The 20,827-nt window shown below is 41.9% G+C and overlaps 1 protein-coding gene across 1 annotated transcript; it reads left to right on the plus strand.

Moving 5' to 3' along the window:
* On the plus strand, positions 11,621-20,582 carry ZNF706 (zinc finger protein 706). Its single transcript, XM_003481371.3, has 4 exons — positions 11,621-11,906; positions 15,780-15,916; positions 17,813-17,920; positions 18,352-20,582. The coding sequence occupies exons 2-3, from the start codon at positions 15,782-15,784 to the stop codon at positions 17,906-17,908; spliced, it is 231 nt and encodes a 76-aa protein (XP_003481419.1). The 5' UTR covers positions 11,621-11,906; positions 15,780-15,781; the 3' UTR covers positions 17,909-17,920; positions 18,352-20,582.

Below are 20,827 nucleotides of genomic sequence, written 5' to 3' on the forward strand. Positions count from 1 at the left end.
ATAACTTGACCCAAGCAAGTGAACCAACCAACCAGAGCTATACAGAAGATCAAGACTCCCTGGTTCACACAGACAACAAAACTGAATGTATGTCACTGTCTCTCTTGTACCTATGGGATTTTATTTTAAAGAATTGACATGTGAGATTTATTTGAATCACATAATATTAAGTTCCTTTGGATTTGTTGTGTTTCTGATGTATTCATTTCAGCCTCTGACCTAGGCAAATTCTATATTTACAAATACATTTGACCAACTTAGAACTACTAGAGGAGTTCCTGCTATGGCACAACAGGATTGGCAGCATCTTGGGAGTGCTGGGATGCGAGTTCGATCCCTGGCTTGGCACAGGGGGTTAAGGATCCGGCTTTGCTGCAGCTGCAGCTTGGGTTGCAACTGCAGGTAGGATCAGAACTCCATATGCTGTGGGGCAGCCAAAAATGAAAAAAAAGAACTACTAGAGCTTAATTTTTTAAAGAAAGATACAAGAAAATCTCAGCCATTATGAGCCTATGGAGAATGTCACACTAGATACTTACTTTTATAAGTAATCAAGAGTTAGTGTTCTAAACACTAAGGTTTTTTCATTGTAATCTACCCATGGGATTTAATTTACAGAGGTGACTGAATGAGGATGCAGCGAGGTCAATGCCATTGAAAGGACTACTTGCATCTCCAGAGAGGAGAGGCCATGCCACAGCACACAGGGCCATTTGGGAGCCAACTGGTTTTGGTTAGAAGGCAGAGCTGGAAGAGGGGTGGGAAGGGGGAGTCTAGGTCAGAGCCTTTATTGCAGTTTGTGAAGCAAAGGTAAGACAGGGCAGAGGAAACATTTACAGATCAGTCAGTGTGCATGATTCTGGCAGACTGGGCAATAGGAATGGTCTCCAGTTGCTTGGTACTTGGCCCTGGGATGGCATAGGTCAGGAGAAGTATTGATTTGGTGTATAATATACACAAGGGAGTGGTTGGAGGTAGAGACACAAGGTTGGTTGGTTTGCTTGCAAAGGGCATATCCCTAAGCAAGTTGTTATTATCTTTAGGAATTAGCTATGCCTGGGAGGTACAGTCTCTCCCTGGAGCTGGAAGGCCCCTAAAATATTAAAGCGTCATAAGATACAGAAAATAAAAAACAGAATTAATACAGTTATGGAAGTTCCAAACAAGCATTTTCCCTTTCATGCTATTTTTGACTCATCCCCCAATCACTTAGTGCTCTCCTATGGTATAGAGAAAGTACATTTTCATTTTTATATGTAAATAGCAAACAGTCTTGCTTTCAAATATTCATCTGGATGGAATTTGAGGTAATTTTTATTCTGCCTTTCATGGATTTTTTTTTAAAAGACCCTAGAGTCATGTTGAGTCATTAATCCATAGACGTTCAAAAACGAGAAGGGGTCTTGGAAGTCCCTCAAACCAGCTCTTTTATTTTATATCTGGGGAATCAGTCATTAAAAATTCTTCTGAGTCTTCATGGCTTTATTACTATTAAAATCAAACCCAGAATATAATTAAGTATGTAATTAAAAGCATTAGTAACCATACTCCAAAAAGTGGTTAAATTTCAGAGCATAACTAAACTCTTTCTTCTCCTCTTGTCCTCTTTCCCCCAAAGTCATAGTTCAAAGTGACGGCATTAGAAAAAGTCTCTTCAGATCATCACAAGTTAGGGAAAAACTCCAAGAGTCACTTTCAGGGCAGATTTCTCTATTTGGGATCAACCCACCACGACCAGCCCATAGAGCAGACTTCAGCCAAAATCAAGACCATTGACCAGATGACAGCTTTACAGGGAAAATCAAGGCAAAGGCTCTCCCTCAATAGACACCTGTATGATTCCTGTCTGTAAAAGAATGAATTGCTCCATTCATGATTTCCTTGTTTTGTTTTTCCCCTGCTTAACGGTAATCATGGAAAGAGAGCAGAACAGGCACATTAAATCTGATGCTCTCTCTCTCTCCTTTTTTTTTTTTTGTAGGCCACACCCATGCTATATGGAAGTTTCCAGTTTAGGGGCCGAATCAGAGCTGCAGCTGCCAGCCAACACCACAGCCACAGCAATGCCAGATCCGAGCCGCATCTGCGACCTACATCACAGCTCATGGCAATGCCAGATCTTTAACCCACTGAGAGAGGCCGGGGATCGTACCCACATCCTCCATAGACACTATGTTCATTTTTTAACCCATTGAGCCACAGAGGGAACTCCAAATTTGATACTCTCTTCTCCTTTGCTTATTCGGCTGCCTGAGAGTCTAATGATAAGGATGGTATGCAGAGAACTAGAAAAATGAGATGGTGTAACCTGAGGCATGTCCACACGGGGAAAGAAAAGTCAAGTCTCTAACTGCAGGGCAATGCCAAGGGTGCTTGAAATAGCTTGACTCATGTATTTATCTTTCTGAAGCCCTGTGACTACATACTGCCTGAAATCAAACATGGTTAGAAAATTATTTGAAAAAAAATCATTTCATTAATTGCATTTTTGTTTTACACTGTACTATATGCACATGGTTTAAAAATTCCACTAGTCCTACAAGTCTAGTTATGAAAAACAGCAGTTCCCACCTGCCAAATTTCTCTTCAGTCACAGCTACTTATAATTCTCTTCATCAGTTCTTTTGGTATTTATCTCTACATCTCTAAATAGCATTCTTTTTCAGGGCCGAACCCCAGGCATATGGAAGTTCCCAGACTAGGGGTGGAATCAGAGCTGCAGCTGCTGGCCTGCACCACAGCCACAGCCACAGCAATGCCAGATCTGAGCTGCATTTGTCACCTACACCACAGCCGGATCCTTAACCTGCTGAGCAAGGCTAGGGATCGAACCTTCGTCCTCATGGATACTTTTCAGATTTGTTACCACTGAGCTACAGGAACGCCTGTTCTTTATTATTCTAAGTCACATGTTTTTTTCTGTATGTCACATCTTTGTTGAGATATAATTTGCACACAAATCAATCAAAGTGTACAATTCAATGTTTTCTCAGTATATTCAGAGTTATGCAATCATCACCACAATCAATTTTAAGACATTTCCATCATCCCCAAAAGAAAATCCATACCTATTACCAATCACTTCTGATTTTCCCTCAGTTCTCCCAGTCCTAGGCAATCACTTAACTGCTTTATAGACTTACCTATTCTGATCACTTCATGTAAATCCAATCACACAATATCTAATCTAATCTTTTGTGAGTGGCTTAGCATAGTGTTTCCAAGATTCATCCATGTTGTAACAAGTATTAGAACTCCCTTCTTTTTAAGGGCTGAATAAGATTCCATTTTGTGGATACACCACATTTTATTTCTCAACACATCAATTGATGAACATTGGGGTATTTCTGTCTCAGGGCTATGAATAGCCAAAATGCTGCTTTGAACATTCATGTACAAGTTTCAGTGTAGATGTATGTTTTCATTTCTCTTGGATCTAGACCTAGGACTGGAATTCTGTGTCATATGGTCACTCTAGGTTTGAGTTTTTGAGGAACTATCAGGATGTTTTCCAGAGAGGCTGCACTATTTCACACTACCAGCAGGTGTGAAGGTTCCAGTGTCTCCATATCCCATTCATCACTTATGATCTGTTGTTTTTGTTTTATTTTGTTTATGTTTTGCTTTTTAGGGTCGCACCCTTGGCATATGGAGGTTCCCAGGCTAGAGGTCCAATCGGAGCTGATAGGGATGGAGTAGACACAGGTAGTTGCAGACATCCGGATAAGGGACCATATTTAAAGAGGGAAACTTAGGGGACATTGGGAGATCTCTGTAAGTAAATAAATTGCTCAAAAAACCTTCAGAACAAGGCAGGTTTGCTTCCTTAGCGGAGCCTTGAGAATTGCCTCAGTTCATTGGGTGGGGGATGGTATTAGGCCTGCATTCATATTCAGACCAAGGGCAAGAGGCTGAGGACCCGCCTTCTGCAGATTTGAATACACCTTACTGGATACTAAGGAGGAGCTACTACTCCCGGAAAGGAAAAGGCTGGTTTTTCCAACCCCCCTCCTCTTGGATGATAAAAACTGTAGCCCACCGGATCCTAGGGCAGAGCTTCCATGCCTGCCGCTTGCATCTCTCACAGGTGTCTTATCTTAATAAATCTATTTCTTGCCCATCACTTTGTCTCTCGCTGAATTCCTTCTGCTCAGACATGAAGAACCTGAACCTCGGTGAGTCCAGATACAGGGTGAGTGATTCTAATTTAAAACCTTGGGTTCGGAGTTCCCGTCGTGGCGCAGTGGTTAACGAATCCGACTAGGAACCATGAGGTTGTGGGTTCGGTCCCTGGCCTTGCTCAGTGGGTTAATGATCCGGCGTTGCCGTGAGCTGTGGTGTAGGTCGCAGATGCGGCTCGGATCCCGCGTTGCTGGGGCTCTGGCGTAGGCCAATGGCTACAGCTCTGATTCGACCCCTAGCCGGGGAACCTCCATATGCCGCAGGAGCGGCCCAAAGAAATAGCAAAAAGACAAAAAAAAAAAATAATAATAATAAAAATAAATAAAAAAATAAAATAAAACCTTGGGTTCAAGTCCCGGTCTGGGTTTAGGCTGGGTTCAAGTCCCAGCATGTGGGTTCAAGTCCCAATCTGGTTTCTGGCTAGGTTCAGGCCACTAATACTGTGAGTTTCAGAGCTACAGCTGCCACTCTACACCACAGCCACAGCCACCTCAGGTCTGAGCCACATTTGTAACCTATACCACAGCTCAGCTCACAGCAATGCCAGATTCTTAACCCACTCAGCGAGGCAGGATCAAAACAAAAACATCATGGTTCCTGATTGGATTCATTTCCGCTTGCCTTGAGGGGAACTCCTGATCTGCTTTTTTATCATAGCCATTTTAGTAGGTGTGAAATACTAACACAATGTTTTGTTTGGCTGCATCCATGTCATGTGGAAATTCCTGGGCCAGAGATAGAACCAGTGCCACAGCTGCGTCAATGCCAGATTCTTAACTGCCAGAACCTTAACCCATTGTACCACAAGGGAACTTCCAAGCCAATGTTTCGATTTGCGTTTCCCTGATGGCTAATAACGATGATTATCCTTCTCTGATGAAATATCTAATCAGATCTGTTTTTGTTTTTTGTTTTTTTTCTTTTTATGGCTGCACCCAAGATATATGGAAGTTCCCAGGCTAGGAGTTGAATTGGAGCTGCAGTCGTTGGCCTACGCCAGAGCCACAGCAACGCCAGATCTGAGCCACATCTGTAACCTATACCACAGCTCATGGCAATGCCGGATCCTTAACCCACTGAGCAAGGCCAGGGATCGAACCCACAACATCGTGGTTCCTAGTCAGATTCGTTAACCACTGAGCCACAATGGGAACTCCTTGTCATCAATGCTTTAAGTGTCATATCTAAGAAAGTTTTGATGCAGATTTATTCCTGTCTATTCTTCTAGGAATTTTATAGTTTTATCACATAAACTTAGGTTTGTGATCCATTGGTGATTAATTTTTGTATATAGTCCAAGGTAGGGATCCAATTTCATTATTTGGCATATGGATATCCAGTTGTCCTAGTACCATCTGTTGAAAGAACTATCTCCTTTCCCATTGAATTTTCCTGGCCCCTATTTTGAAATTAATGTGAAGATGTCTGGATTTTCATTTCTATCCCATTCATCTCTATGTCTGTCTTTATGCCAGGGCCACGTTCTTGATGGCTGTAGCTTTGTAGTCTTGAAATTGGGAAGCGTACATCCTCTAGCTTTGTTCCTCACATTGTTTTGGGGCCATCCTGGTGTGAGGAAGAACACACACTTCTGTGTGTCTCCTCTACTCTCCACACTTACTTCACTACAACACTGCTTCACTTCTGACCTTACATATGTAGGTTTCCCAAATATCAAGAAATTTTGGGAGTTCCCATCATGGCTCAGTGGTTAACAAATCCAACTAGGAACCATGATCTTGCAGATTCGGTCCCTGGCCTTGCTCAGTGGGTTAAGGATCCAGCGTTACCATGAACTGTGGTGTAGGTTGCAGACACAGCTCGGATCTCGCGTTGCTGTGGCTCTGGTGTAGGCCAGCAGCTACAGCTCCAAATGAATCTCTGGCCTGGGAATCTCCATATGCCGCAGGAGCAGCCCTAGAAAAGGCAAAAAGACAAAAAAAAAAAAAAAAAAAAAAGAATCCAGCGTTGCCATGAGCTGTGGTGTAGGTTGCAGACTCGGTTCAGATCTGGCATTGCTGTGGCTCTGGCGTAGGCTGGCAGCAACAGCTCCGATGAGACCCCTAGCCTGGGAACTTCATATGCCGCAGGTGCAGCCCTAAAAAGACAAAAAAAAAAAAAAAAAAAAAAGACAAAAAAAAGAAATTTTGCAACACCAGGTAAGTGTCCTACAATTTGACTTAACTCTGACACTATCCACCTGGAGATATTCAGATCCCACAGCTTAAGGATCTAGTCTTAGAAGACTGCCCCCACTCCCATGTCAGATGCCAATTGCATATCCAGGTTGTTATCCATGCTTCTAACTGACCAGCTCTAAATGGAAGTTTCCCATGATCCCCCCACTTAAGTTTGATTAACTTCCTAGAGCAGCTCACAGAGAAACATTCACTTATGTTTAAACTACTACTATAAAAGATACTATAAAGGTATATAGAGTGAAGTCCAGAAGGTAACTTCTGTCCCCATGGAACAGCGGTGTGCTACCCTCCCGGCACATGAATGCCCCATTCGCCAAAGGGGAAGCTAATCAAATCTTGTTCAAGGAGTTCTTATGGTGGCTCAGCAGGTACAAATCTGACTAGTATCCATGAGGATACAGGTTCAATCCCTGGCCTTGCTCAGTGGGTTAAGGATCTGGTATTGCTGTGAGCTGTGGTGTAGACCTGCAGCTACAGTTCTGATTCAGCCCTACCCTGGGAACTGCCATACACTGCACATGGGGCCCTAAAAAGCAAAAGAAAAAAAAGTTTTTATAAAGGTAATCTCCAGCTCCCACCCCTAGGCCTTCCCTGAGGTCAATGGGTGGGGCTGAAGGTTCTAATCATTTAATAACTCTGTTTTTCTGGTGTCCAGCCCCAGCCTTAGGTCATTAGGAGCCCCACCCTAAATTACCTTATTAGCATAAATTCAGGTGTACTCAAAAGGAGCTCCTTATAAATGACAAACACTCCTATCCCTCAAAAAATTCTGAGGCATGTGCCAGGAGTGGGACATAGACCAAATACATTTCTTATGATATCACATCTAGGTTCCTCACAACTTCCAAATAAACTTCAGAATAAGTTCGTTGATTTATGCAAAGATGTCAGCTGAAATTTTGGTAGCAGAGTGTATTGAATCTGAAGATCAATTTGGGAACTACTATAATATTTTTTGATCCAGGAAATAGCCATAAATGGAATGCCTTTCCATTTATTTAGGCCTTCTTTAATTTCTTTCAACAATGGGTATTAGTGTTCAGAATGAAACGAAGTAGGACTTTGTGAAGTTCCTGAGCACAGAAGCCTTTTTGTATCCCCCCACCACCTCTTCTTGTTCATAGGGAATAGGCTTCAGCCTCCAGAACCTTCCCTGAGGGCAGGTTCATGCAGTTGCTAATCAGGGAAGAGAGGGGATGCAGAAGACAAGGGAGGGGTAGTCTAGAAACAATAGTGCCGCCTTGGGCAGGGTCCTGGTTCTGCCTCAAGGGATACGAATAACAGTATTTTTGAGATCTTCGCCAAACTAAAACACCAATAATGGATTAAGTTAACTACTTGATGAAGAATTCTTCCTTCCAGAAAGAAGGCTACAGTTTGATAACTTCCAGGACCACAGAAGTTCATCAGGAGACCACCTGAGAGGCCAGATTAAGGGAATCAGGCCCTGCACCCACCCTGCTGTTGATCCTTATCAGCCATCCTGCCCTTGCACCATTGCTATAAAGCTCACCAAATCCTTCTGGGCAGGACACAGCTGTTGGAGGCTTTAACCCCCTGTGTTTCCTTTTGCCTGGCTCTTTTTTCCTTTACCCAAAACTCTCTGAGGTTCAGTCTGACGTCACTGCACAGAGGCCGAGTTTTGGCAATAAGGATGTAAGTTTTGCACTGATTTTGGTAAGTTTATCCCTCAGTATTTTATTCTTTTCGTTGCTATTCTAATACATCACATTATTTTTAAACCAATTTTAACATCTCTGAAATGAAGACCACGTGTCTTAACAATCAAAAGTATTTTAGCATCATGCCTTCAACTGGCAGCCATTTTTTAATCTTGACATAAATTTGACTTACAATCAATAGCTGCTTAGATTCAATACCATTTAGCACTAAATATGGAATGTCTATAAGACACTGAAGTAGAAATGTAAAATCGGCATTTGGGTATAGCCATTTGGAATCAGAAGAAAGGACTGGGAGTTCCTGTCATGGCTCAGCGGTTAATGAATCTGACTAGGAACTATGAGGTTGCGGGTTCGATCCCTGGCCTTGCTCAGTGGGTTAAGGATCCGGCGTTGCCGTGAGCTGTGGTGGAGGTTGCAGATGCAGCTCGGATCCCTTGTTGCTGTAGCTGTGGTGTAGGCCAGCAGCTATAGCCCGGATTAGACCCCTAGCCTAGGAACCTCCACATGCCATGGGTGCAGCCCTAAAAAGGACAAAAAAAAAAAAAGGAGAGGACTGCAGTGGAGATAGAAATGTGGGGTCATCTGAAGTTCCTTATTTAAAGCTACAACTTTTTCCCTTGGGCTAAGAGTGTAGAGAAGTCAAGAATATCTAGGTTGCAGCCCTGATGAGAAATCTCAACAAGTAGAAATTGAGTAGAGGAAGAAGAGCCAGCAAAGGAAACATTTTTAAGTCTACTATCATCATTATTGCTGTTATTATTTGTCACTCGATGGAAGGACCTCTAGAGTCTGGACCTCACCTCCTTTGTTTTCTAATGAACCCTCGAGCTGAGCACTTGCCTACATTTAGATATTAACCTACGTGTCACAGATACATTGTGGAAAATGATTCAGAATAATCTGTGTATCTGAGAAGTAATATAAGAAGTAATATAAGAAGCACTTTCACCTCTGAAAACGTGACATGAATACAAATAAATAAATAAGCCTCTCAGGTCTTCAGAGAAGTCCTTTAATCTGAATGTGATTGAGACAGAAAATAGGCACAGGCTTACTGCATATTAACCTAGAGTAATTGTCGAAAGGCCGAAGAAAAACATTAGAAATACGGTAGCATTCATGATTAAAACTAGAAACGTGTATGAACATTCTTCTAAGGAGTTCATATCCCATTTGCTGTCACATTTCTAAAACATAAGTGGGACACCAGCTGGTAGTAATGCCAATTCATCTGCCTTTCATATTCTGTTTGTCACGGCACAGATACTGAATCTTAGCCATTCCTTTTTGCATTTTTTCCCCTTTGTATTTCAAATGCCCTAACCATCACATAAAATGACCATATCCTCTAGGTAGTGGTTTTCTACCAGGGGAGAGTCTGACCCCAGAGGACACTTGGTAATGTCTGAAGACATTTTCAATAGTCAAAACTGGAGATGGGGTGCTGCTGACATCAAGAGGGTGATGTTGCCGAACATCCTACAGTCCTCAGGACAGCCCCCAAACAAAGAATGATCTAGCCCAAAGTGTCATTAGCAACCAACATCAAGAAATTCTACCAATAAGGATAAATCTATAAATACATGAACTTTCTGGGGGCAAAGTCTACGGCTTTTACCAAATTCTCAAAGGAGGTACAACTCAAAAATTTAAGAAACACTGGCTCTACCAGATATTTCATCTAGGCCTGGGTAACAAGTGACATGGTAATCCTATTTCACCACAGAAATCACCTATCTAGTTAAAAAGACAGCTTTGCCAATCAGATTTCCCTGTCCTTTTCATCGTCCAGTCTCTTTCATGGCTAGAGAAACACAACTCTTCCAATTTCCTGTCTTTAGGTTTCCCAAGTGCCTCATGTGCTTCCTTCCTATTAGCCAGGTTAATATAATTATACAGTTATGGTGACTTAATAGTTAAGCTATGGCTTCATACATCGATAAGTTCTGCTTTCTTTTCTTTTTTGTCTTCTTAGGGCTGCACCCGCGGCATATGGAGGTTCCCAGGCTAGGGGTCCAATCGGAGCTACAGCTGCGGGCCTACACCACAGCCACAGCAACGCTGGATCCTTAACCCACTGAGCAAGGCCAGGGATCGAACCCGAAACCTCATGGTTCCTAGTGGGATTTGTTTCCACTGCGCCACGATGGGGACTCCCAGTTCTGCTTTCTTGATACACATCAGTTAATCTGATCAATAGCCATTTACTCACCCCCTACTATATTTCATATACTGCTAAGCACTGGGTATGCAGCGGCGAAAATGAGCTTACAATTGAGCACTGGAGAGAGATTAAAATTTGAACCTGTCGTTTAAAACTGCAATATGGAAGGGAGGGTGTGAAAAGTGAGAGGACCTGAAGTGGGGAGGAAAAGGAACGACTGAACAAGTTGTATGCCACCCAAATTCATTAAGCAGTTAACTCCTCCCTGGCTATTTTCAACAATTCTGTGATATATATACCCCGGTCCACCCAAGTTATCCTAGTAACTTGCCATGTATTTACATTCAACTACCATTTCCTGGGCGCTGACAGATAAATTAGGAGAGCGGAGGCAAGGTGAGAATGTCAAATGCCAAGAGTTCCTTTGTTGTTGGATCTGTAGTTCTAATTTGAAACAAACGTGTGTTGGGTGGCGGCGGCGGAGGCGAGGGGAGGGGGGAGGAGGGAAGCAGCAGACTAAAGCCAAGGTCTAAAAGGCCTTTCCAGATAAACAGATTTAATAATTACTAAATCGCCATGCTCTTGATCACATATTGGAAATTAGCCGTCGTGGCCTCTAAGTCAAGTAACACACACGCGCACACACACACACACACACACACACACAATTCCCCCAAATAGTAACAACTGATTAAACTGCTAAGTAGTTAGACTAAAATGGTCAGGGAGGCCTGGCCGGCAATTTTCAGCGAGACACTCAGGCCTGAATCTTGAACTCTCTAAAATTCCCAGATTCGTAGAGTAACCAGGGTTTCCCCGGAAACGAGGTAAAGGGCAGCTGGTGAGCGAACAAAGGCTGCACGTCCCAGTTAAGGGCCGACCAGCCCGCCCGGGCCTCACAGGAGGCGGGGACGGCAGTGCGCCTGGGTGGCGGGCTCCCGGGTCGGCGACCCTTAGCGCCGCGGGGCTGGCGCGCCTCACCGGGACCCTCCCCAGGCTGGGACACAGGAGGGCGCCGCCGAGGTGGGAGGCTCGTGACCTGGGACGCAGGGGCTGAGGCCCGGCCACCGCCCGAATGAGTGAGCGAGCGACTTGTGAATCACACTGCGGGCCGTCACCAGCCAGGACCGAGATCACGCGGGTCCCAGGGCCGGCTAAAGCCGCCCGGAGAGAGCACGCGGCAGGGGAGGGGCACAGAGGACAGAGCGCGACGTCCCCTGCAGTTCCCTTCTCTGAGGGGCCGCCTTCAGCCTGCAGGCCCCGCCTCTCCACTTATGTAATAGGGGCGCGCTGCCATTGGCCCGCGCGGCCGGAAGAGGGGCAGGCGCGCTAGAGAGTGGGGGCGGGGAGGAGGCCTCAGCAGGAAGGCGAGTGGGCGGGAGCAGGGAGAAGCGGGCGGCGCTGGGGCGACTGGGAGAGCAGCGCGGCGTGCGCGAGCACGAGGCGTAGTGGCCTCCCCCAAGGCTGAGGCGGCGGCGGGCGCGCGCGGCGGCGGCGGCGGCGGCGGCGGCGGGTGTGAGGCGCGGGCTGTTGTGCTCTCGGCTCTCCCTTTTCCCCTCCTTGGCGGGTGGAGGAGGTCGAAGCGGTGCTGGACGCGCTCCCCTTCCTCTCCGGCCACCTCCCCGGCGCTCTCGCGCTGCGCGGTCTCTCAGACGCAAGACTGTCCCGGCCCGGGTAAGCGGCTGTGGGGGCGGCGCTGACGCCGCACAGGACGCCCGGGAGCCCGGGTGGGGGCCCGCCGGCGGGGTCGGCGGGAACCATGGGGGTTACCACAGGTCGCGAGGGGCCACCGGCCTGCCCCGCCTCCCGGGGGCGGCCGAGCCCGTCCTGTCCGGCGCGGGCCGCGGAAGGAGGGGAAGCTCGGGCGCCTGCCAGGCCCTGCAGGTGGCCGGGTCGCAGACCGGTAGCCGAGCGGTAACCTTACCCTCTGGCGACAGCAGCTGGCCGGTTTCTCGAGGCCGGGACTCCCCGTGGTCAAGGGGCCGGGTTTCGGACAGCTGAGGCCTCCGGGAGGCACGTCTCGGGCCGGGGTCCGTGGGGAGTGGCGGGTAGAGAGAGACTGGGTGGCAGAAAAGAGGAGGGGGCTCTCTGAGGCTGAAGAGACCGGATCGAGAAGGAAGATGCGCCCGGCTGCAGCTGGGTTCAGCGAAGTGCTGAGAGAAATAGACCTTACGGCTGGTGCTTTCATCCTCTGCCTCTCCAAAACGGATGGAGTTAAAAGCCAGGGTCAGGATGTTGAACACTGCCTGGGCCTCTTCGCTTCACATTCTTAGGGAGGATGATCCTACTTCCTGGATCCAAAATCTTTTTTTTTCCTCTCTTATTTGTTTTGGTTCTAAGAGGGTCTTTGGGGCAGTGCTTAACTTGTTACCTCCGATAAGAGCTCCTCGTTTTGGAAGAACTCGTTATTCGCTCTGTTACTTCCCTCTTTGCAGCCCCCTCCGAGAATCGTCCAAAATAAGAGTTATATTAAAAACCAACTTTTAGGGTTGTACATGACTTCCTGCTCCACAGTTTGGCGCATTTAATCAGGGAGAAGTTATGCTTAGTTATTGCTTAAGGTTTTGTAGAAAATTCGATTGGCTTGAGAGCAAGTCCTAAGTTGAGCTGTCCAAAAGCAGGTGGTTTGTTCGTTTGCATTTCTGCTTTCAGGAAGGAAATCAATGCAGCGTGTTAGAACTTAGGGGCCGATCTTAACACATTTAGACTAATTGAGTTTCCTTTACCTGATGTTAGGCTTTCTATTTCAAAAATAAGAACAGCAACCACAGACGTATTTATTAAAGCTTTCATGGCTTGTTTGTTACTTTTGTTAGATGACAGTGAAAATGGGTTAAATCTATCGTGTAATGTTATGTATTAGAAGAAATTGGAACTGCAAAAGTTAAAAATAATGTGTATTTAATGGCATTCCTTTGTACAGATCCCTGCATGAAAATGTTAAAATAGCTAACAACTTCTAGATATCAAAGAAACTTCTAGAATTAGTAGCTTCCCTTCTCACAATTTTTTTTTCAGTGTATAACAATTAAGAGGTTATCCGTACAGTCACTATGTTAACATCTTTAGCATACATTATGTGGAAGAGTTCAGAGACCTGAGAGCACTGAAATATTCTAACACTGAGATGTTAGGAACATTATAAACATCGGGATAAAAAAAGATTGAATACATGACTGTCATCCAAATAATACAAACGTATCCAAATCTGTTTCCATGGGAATAGGTTTGTACAGCTGCCATAAATATACTTTTAAAAAAAAATCATTCCATTTGGCTTGGAATTAATAAAGATTTGGTTTTTAAAAAATAACCACAATGGAAGTTTATTCTCCAAAAGCTAACACATCTGGGTTTATTTACCATTATTGGGTGGGAATAGGGTTCTTATATTAGACTAGCATACTAAACATTTTTGTAATTTGTTAAAATATTTAGTTGGCTTTTAGAAAAGGGTTGATTGGCCTTTATATTTTGACTTGTAGTTCGGTGTTTAATGCTGGTGGGACTCTGTCCAGTCAGTAGATTTATTTTCGCAGTTTCCCTTTTTCTTTTTGGGAGAAGCTCAGGTATTTTAATGAAATGCTTTGACCTCATATCTGTTAACTATCTAGGGTTCTAGTCAGAAAACAAAACAAAACAAAAAAACAGCATTCTTTTTTGGTGAAGTTGTAGATTCGTTGTGAGTTCATGTCCTGCAGTGATTTAAAAGTTTAAAGTTAATTTCACTGCTAGTCAAAACTATACATAAGAATTCTATTTAGATCCAGTTTTAAAGTATTTAAAAAGAGACAGACTCCATTTTAGGCCTTTTATGAAGAGGTTTAACTTATATTACCTAAAAGAAGCCTTTGTAAAAGTAGCCTTTTTCCGTTAATTTTTTTAGCACATTTAGGTTCATTTCAGATCATCAGTAGTAAAAAGCAGTGTCTTTAATTTTTTTAAAGTTACCCTTAATCTTATTTAATAATTTGTCTAGCATCCTACAAAGATCACTTTTTTTTTTTTTTCCTTCTGTCTTTTTAGGGCTGCATCCATGGCTTATGGAAGTGTCCAGGCTTGGGGTCAAGTGAGAGCTACAGCTGCTGGCTTGGGCCACAGCTACAGCAACGCTAGATCTGAGCTGCGTCTGTGACCTAAACACAGCTCACAGCAACATTGGATCCTTAACCCACTGAGCGAAGTCAGGGATCGAACCTGTGTCCTCATGGATACTGTCAGGTTCCTTACCACTGAGCCACAATGGGAACCCCCAAAGGTCAATTTTTTAGAAAGGATAACACAACGGTTGTAGGAAACCTAAGTATTTAAGAGAGCAGTTCCCATTGTTCTATGAGCTGCTTTAGAGGCATAAGATGACAGCCTTTTTTTTTTTTTTTCTTTTTTTTTAATTGTCATACACAGTAAACTGTGAAAGTTTCCTAGGCCAGGGATTGAATCTGGAGCCACAGCTGCACGATCCTTTAACCTGCTGCTCCCAGCCAGGGATCAAACCCACATCTATGCAGCGACCCAGTCACTGCAATTGGATTCTTAACTCACTGCACCACAGCAGGAACTCTTCAAATTGTAAGAATCTCAAGTCACAGCAGTGAATTCTGGAAGGGGAAAGTACCTTTGCAAAACCATCAAATGACGGAGGAAAGGGCTAAATTGTCTTTGGTAAACTTAAAAGATCACACACATATAGAAAAGTGTACAAATCTTAGATATATAGCTCAATGATTTCTTATAAGTGAATGTGCCTGTGTAACCATTACCCAGATCAAGATAAACCCCCACATTCCCCCAAATGCCCCTTTTCCCTAGCATTACTTCCTGGATTAGCTTTGCCTGTTTTCAACTTGATACAACATATGTTCTTTGTATCTGGCTTCTTTCCTTTAATGTTGAGATACAACCATATTGTTACTTGTAACAATAGCTCCTCTTTGAGTGCTGCATAGTATTCCTTTGTATCAATTTACCACAAATTATGTATCCATTTTTCTATTAACAGGTATATAGATTGTTTCCAGTTTTGGAAACAGGTACTCTGAATTTTCTTGAGCTGTATCTTTTCTGTACATAGATTTTCATTTCTGTTGAATATATACCAAGTGTGGAATTGTGAGGTTATAGAAAGCTAGTTTTCTACAGTGGTTGTACCAATTTATCCTCTAGTGGTGTTGAGTATGAGAATTTAAAAATCCATACACTTTGATGACTGTTTTTATCTTTTTTTTTTTTCCCCTTTAGGGCCATACCCGCAATATATGGAAATTCCCGGGGGGGGGGGGGTCGAATCAGAGCTGCAGCTGCCGGCCTACACCACAGCAATATGGCATCTGAGCCACATCTGTGACCTACGCCTCAGCTCACGGCAAGGATGGATCCTTAACCCATCGAGTGAGGCCAGGGATCAAACCCGGGTCCTCATGGATACTAGTCGGGTTCATTACTGCTGAGCCCTGATGGGAACTCAACTGTGTTTATAAAAGTGAACTTCTCAACTCTAAGTGTTACCGTTCTTAGATTTCCCTCTAATACCTCAAATTCTGTTTTTAGATATGGCTCGTGGACAGCAGAAGATTCAGTCTCAGCAGAAAAATGCCAAAAAGCAAGCTGGACAAAAGAAGAAACAAGGACATGACCAAAAGGCTGCTGCCAAAGCTGCCTTAATATATACCTGCACTGTTTGTAGGGTAAGGGGCATTGACAGATAATAGCTTTCTCCTGGAGAGATTGGTTTGTGTAGGTTAAAATTTTTGCAAACCTGGCAAGATAAATGCTTTACTTGAAGTAGATTTGAGAGCTGGTTATTTTAATAACCCATCTTCATTCATCTGTTCAACAAATATATATATTTTTTAATGGGTCTTCTGGCCAGGTGCTCTGGTCATTAGTGAAAAGGAATGAAGGAAGAAAATCTCTTTTCTCATGGAGAATCAAGATGTCTTCTTAGGAGTAATTAATACACTTTGAACTTTATAAGGAAGTCAGCTCTATCTTCTTAATTTAAAGCTATGTATGATACCTCTGGTTATATAATTGGCTTTTTTTTCTTCACTAAATTCATAGCTGTGATGTCTACGAAACTGAATAGAGTACATTCACATTGAAGGCTTTAACTAGAGTTAGAAAAATTCTATTTTTTTCTAAATCTTTTGTGCTTTGAGTTGAATAATTATAACAGCTGCTATAGAATGCACCAGACACTGAACCAGGTGTTTTACATTTGTGAGCCCATTAATTCACACAGCAGTCCTATGACATAAACCGTTTATATTCTCATTTCACAGAAGAGTAAATTGAGGACTAAATAACTTGTGCAGGGTCACCCAGCTAGAATGGAGAAGAGCTGGGATCTGAACCCAGGCAGTGTAGCTCCAGAGTCTACCTCTGGGCTGTACCACGCACTGCCTCGAAGTTTTTTGGGTTTTGTCTTTTTGCCATTTCTTGGGCCGCACCTGCAACATATGGAGGTTCCCAGGCTAGGGGTCAAATCGGATCTGTAGCCACTGGCCTACACCAGAGCCACAGCAATGCCAGAACCTTAACCCAATGAGCAAGGGCAGGGATTGAACCCAAAACCTCATGGTTCCTCATGGCACCACAATGGGAACTCCAAAGAAAATTTTCTTAAATGCCAGGCCAGAGTCTCTTTCTTGCCTGTTTGTTTAAGCTTACCACCCTTGAAGTTAGTAAATAAAACTGCCAAAGGAAAAGTACATAGTGAGGTTAGTCCAATATACTTTTTTCTTGTCCCCTCCAACTCCCAGAGCCCTGTATCCCACTTGGTAGTATGAATGGGAAGGGATCTTGATAAGACTGAATTCCTGGACTAAATTTCATCATCTGTTGAAGTCATTGCTGATGAAATAGTTCCTAACTACATAAAATCTCATTAAGAGAGGACATCTATTACATTAAATAATTTGTTCATATGCATTCCAAATAATGAAATTGAGCAACTTCAAGTTCTTTTTTCAAAGAGACGAAGTAAAAGTAAACTTTACTAAATTACTGATGAAGAAATACTTTTTCCTAAAACTCCTAGAGTAGTTTATATATTTAAAAACTCAACAAAAAATGTTTATTCCACATTTTATCTAATGTAATGTGCTAAAAAACAAGTAATTGAAGGTCTTTGCCTAGGTAAGTCAGTAAAGTGTAGTATTTGAGAACCGAAATACCTAGTACTAGGTTAAACTGTAGGTCTTGAGCAAATTAAGCTCTAGGTTTTAGTTTTCTTAGCATGTAAAATGAGGATAGTAGAAACCGATTTAAGATTACTCAAGGTTCTATGAGAAATTAGGTAATATGCTTAACATAAGGTGCTCAGTAAATGTTACCTGCTAATTACTTTTAATCAGATAAAAATACTTCATTCCATGTGACCCACCCCTTCGTCATATGTGAAATGTGGAAATATGCTAGGAATTTATTTGTTGCAAGATCCTTTTACCTAAGCCAACTGTTACTGGGAGTTTAAAAGTGTTTTATGATGATTGTCATGAGCAGGCTCAAGATTTTGAAAGTTAGCGTATTTTTATTTCATGAATTAGGTCTAACTTTTTTTACACAATTTTTAAAATTAGACACAAATGCCAGACCCTAAGACCTTCAAGCAGCACTTTGAGAGCAAGCATCCTAAGACTCCACTTCCTCCAGAATTAGCTGATGTTCAGGCATAAAATTGTTTACAGGTAATTGACCTTTTCATCTTTTCATTTGTTAATGTTAGGGTTATATACAAGAGCAGAATTAATAATGTCTGTAATTGTGAAATTGATTTCTATCTTCTAGATGAGAGTTCATTACTGCCCCCTTTTTAAGTTTAACTTTGCACTTGTTAAAAGTCCATTTCCCCAGACTATATCCTTTCAATGCCTTTGAAACATCCAAGTTTTTACCACTATAGCAAAAATGGGATGAGGTGATACTGGCCAAATCTGATCCAAGAAGGGAAGAAAGTTTTCAGTTTAAAGAAAATAACTATTGCAAAAGTATTTGAGGATCTTGCCTCCAGAAATGATGCAGACTAAAGTCTGTGAGTGCTTTTAGACATTAGAAATTCATGTTAAGTCACATTTGTGCAATGCATATGTTCACTGAAAATTTTGCTTATGTTTTGTAGGTGAATTCATGACACCTTTGACTCTTCTACTGTCTCAGACCTTAGGTAACAAACCTGCAGCTGCTTTTCTAACAAACTGTTGATCAGCAAAAATAAAGGGGCTACAGAAACACTCATTTTTATGCTGTTCCCTTTTGGGCTTCATGCAAAGACAATTCTGTGTAAATGTACAGTTGACTCTGATTTGGAAATCTGAAAATCAGTCCATCCTTGTTATAAAAATTTTTTTACAATTGTAATTATATTGATGTTCATATTGTGTAAAATAACTCATTTAATAAAGTAGTACTTTGATTTTACAACATCGCAGGACAAATCGTTCTAGAAATTCTGTACTAACTTTCCACATTATTTGCCTTATAAAAATCTAATGAATGCATCAGCTAGAATTGCAGGTGCAATTCTTATCACTTTTTCTCAGTTCAGTGGTAGGTTCTTTAGTTAAAATAGAGCAGACTCCTTCATTAAATTTGTGCACATGATTTTATTTGGCAGCTGCTAACCTAGGTGACGAATGTCTTACATGCTGCCTTCTATTGCAGTCTTGTGTCATTTTCCCCTCTGAGTGCTTCCTGTATTTGAGGTTAGAATCGTTCAACTTGTGTTCTGGCTATACCTGCCAGCTAGGTATAGCCTATAGGTAACTGATAAATTCCTTAAAGTGGTTGGATTGTCAGTGAGCCCTTCTGAAAAACTAGGTTCTGGAGTTTATGCTACAATGAAGTAATCAGTAAGCCTTTTGTTTAATACAAGATACAGTGGAACAATATGTGAACTGGTAAAGAGCTACCTTTTATAAGTTATACTGAATTCTTTGAAAATTCTTCCAGTTCTTTAATTTGAAATTGAAACTCATAATTTTCTAAAGAGTTTTTGGAATTTATTAACAATTTGGGCAATTTATGAAGGGATTTTATGTTAATAGAAAGATTGGAATGACTTGTGGCTGAGGTAATTCCTAGAACTTTCTCCTTCCTTTCCTTTTTAAGTGAGTAGTTGGTATTAGGAGTTTACTTTGTGTTGGTTCCTGAAATCAAAGACTGTGTACAATATGACTTCCATCTGAACTAGAAAAGTATTAAAAATAGGCCAGTATCAACATTCTTGGCTCAAAGGGTGGGGAAGTGGGTTGGTTCTGATGAATGAGGTAAATCTTACCCAGTTAAAAAAGACCAATTTTAGAGTTCTTCTAATTTGCTTTTGCCAATTATAAACTTTACAAGTGAAACTGCTGTAACTCAGTTTAAATTTTAAAGTTGATATAATAGGAAAAACATTCAAATATTTACTGGTAGTTGCCACAAATCTGATCCTGTGGATTATGAAATGCGTTCCCTCTTTCTGCTGTAACTCATCGCTGCATTTGTTCTCTAGCTGTCCATATTCTCCCCACCTTGTTTGTCTTCACTGTAAGTTTAAAATAAGATATTTCCAAGGAAAAGCTTCAATGGTGATAGTTTCTTAGCAACTCCTGTCCTTATACTCTTACTTAAAGATAGTTATTTTTTTGTGCATTTCAACTTTCTAAGTTTCAGATTCAATATCTGTTAATTCCCAAAATGTTGGTTACCGGAACATTAGAATTTGCCTAATTGCTTATAGTGGGTGTTAAAGAAGTTCTGGTAAAAATTACAATTTAAAAGTTTTTAAAAGTGCTTTGAGCATATGTATGTTTATGTTAGTAACAAAGCATTTAAAAACCTTTCACACGTTTTGGTTTAATTTTTTTTTCATTTGTTTTATTGACTGTAATTCAGAGTAAAAGTTTTTTCTTGTACTTGGCTCTTTTTTATAAGCAGCTGAAGACACCATATTTATCTCTAGATCTCAGTGTCAGGGAAATAGTTGCATCGATCTTGAATTAAATATTAATTCTCATATTTCATGTGAGGATTATTAGTGCAATCCCCTTTTTTGTTTGGCCTAAATCTGCTATAAGGGGAAGATTACAGTTTTTTAAATGTCCTTGTTACTTAATTTGAAGATTCTTAACAGATCGCAGCAAAGTTCATTATAAAACTGTTATGGTGTCTTCAAGGACATGATAAAATAATGCAGAGAGAATTGCTCCATTTGTATTCTGTATTTGCATTAGTTGCCAAAGGAATGGGGTTAAAATTAAACTTGTTTCCATTCTCCTTCATATGGATCTACATCCCCGTGTTTAACTGACACACTGGGGGTTCAGTTGTGTGCTGTAATGTCTTATTAAAGAAGATGTTAAAGAAAACTAAACCAGTCTAATTTCTTCTACATTTTAAGAGGTTTTTATATTGCCTCTTCCCATTATTATTTTATTTAAAAATTTATCATCTCAGAATTGTCTCTTGAGCATAGAACTTGATAGTTCTAAGGGTGGCAAGAGATTTCTTTCATTTCTCAGTGTTTTTTCCTTTCAGTCTGTCCATTTGGGGTCTGTAGAATACTTATTAAGAATAAAAAGAAAAACATTGTTCTGAAACTTTGCTGTATCGAA

Source organism: Sus scrofa, chromosome 4 (assembly GCF_000003025.6).
Source record: "Sus scrofa isolate TJ Tabasco breed Duroc chromosome 4, Sscrofa11.1, whole genome shotgun sequence".
Lineage (NCBI taxonomy): Eukaryota > Metazoa > Chordata > Mammalia > Artiodactyla > Suidae > Sus > Sus scrofa.

Bases quoted from the DNA above. Each gene is read 5' to 3' on its own strand.
- ZNF706 (XM_003481371.3), top strand. From the start codon at position 15,782: ATGGCTCGTGGACAGCAGAAGATTCAGTCTCAGCAGAAAAATGCCAAA. The intron at 15,917-17,812 runs GTAAGGGGCATT...TTTTAAAATTAG, and splicing joins ATACCTGCACTGTTTGTAGG to ACACAAATGCCAGACCCTAA.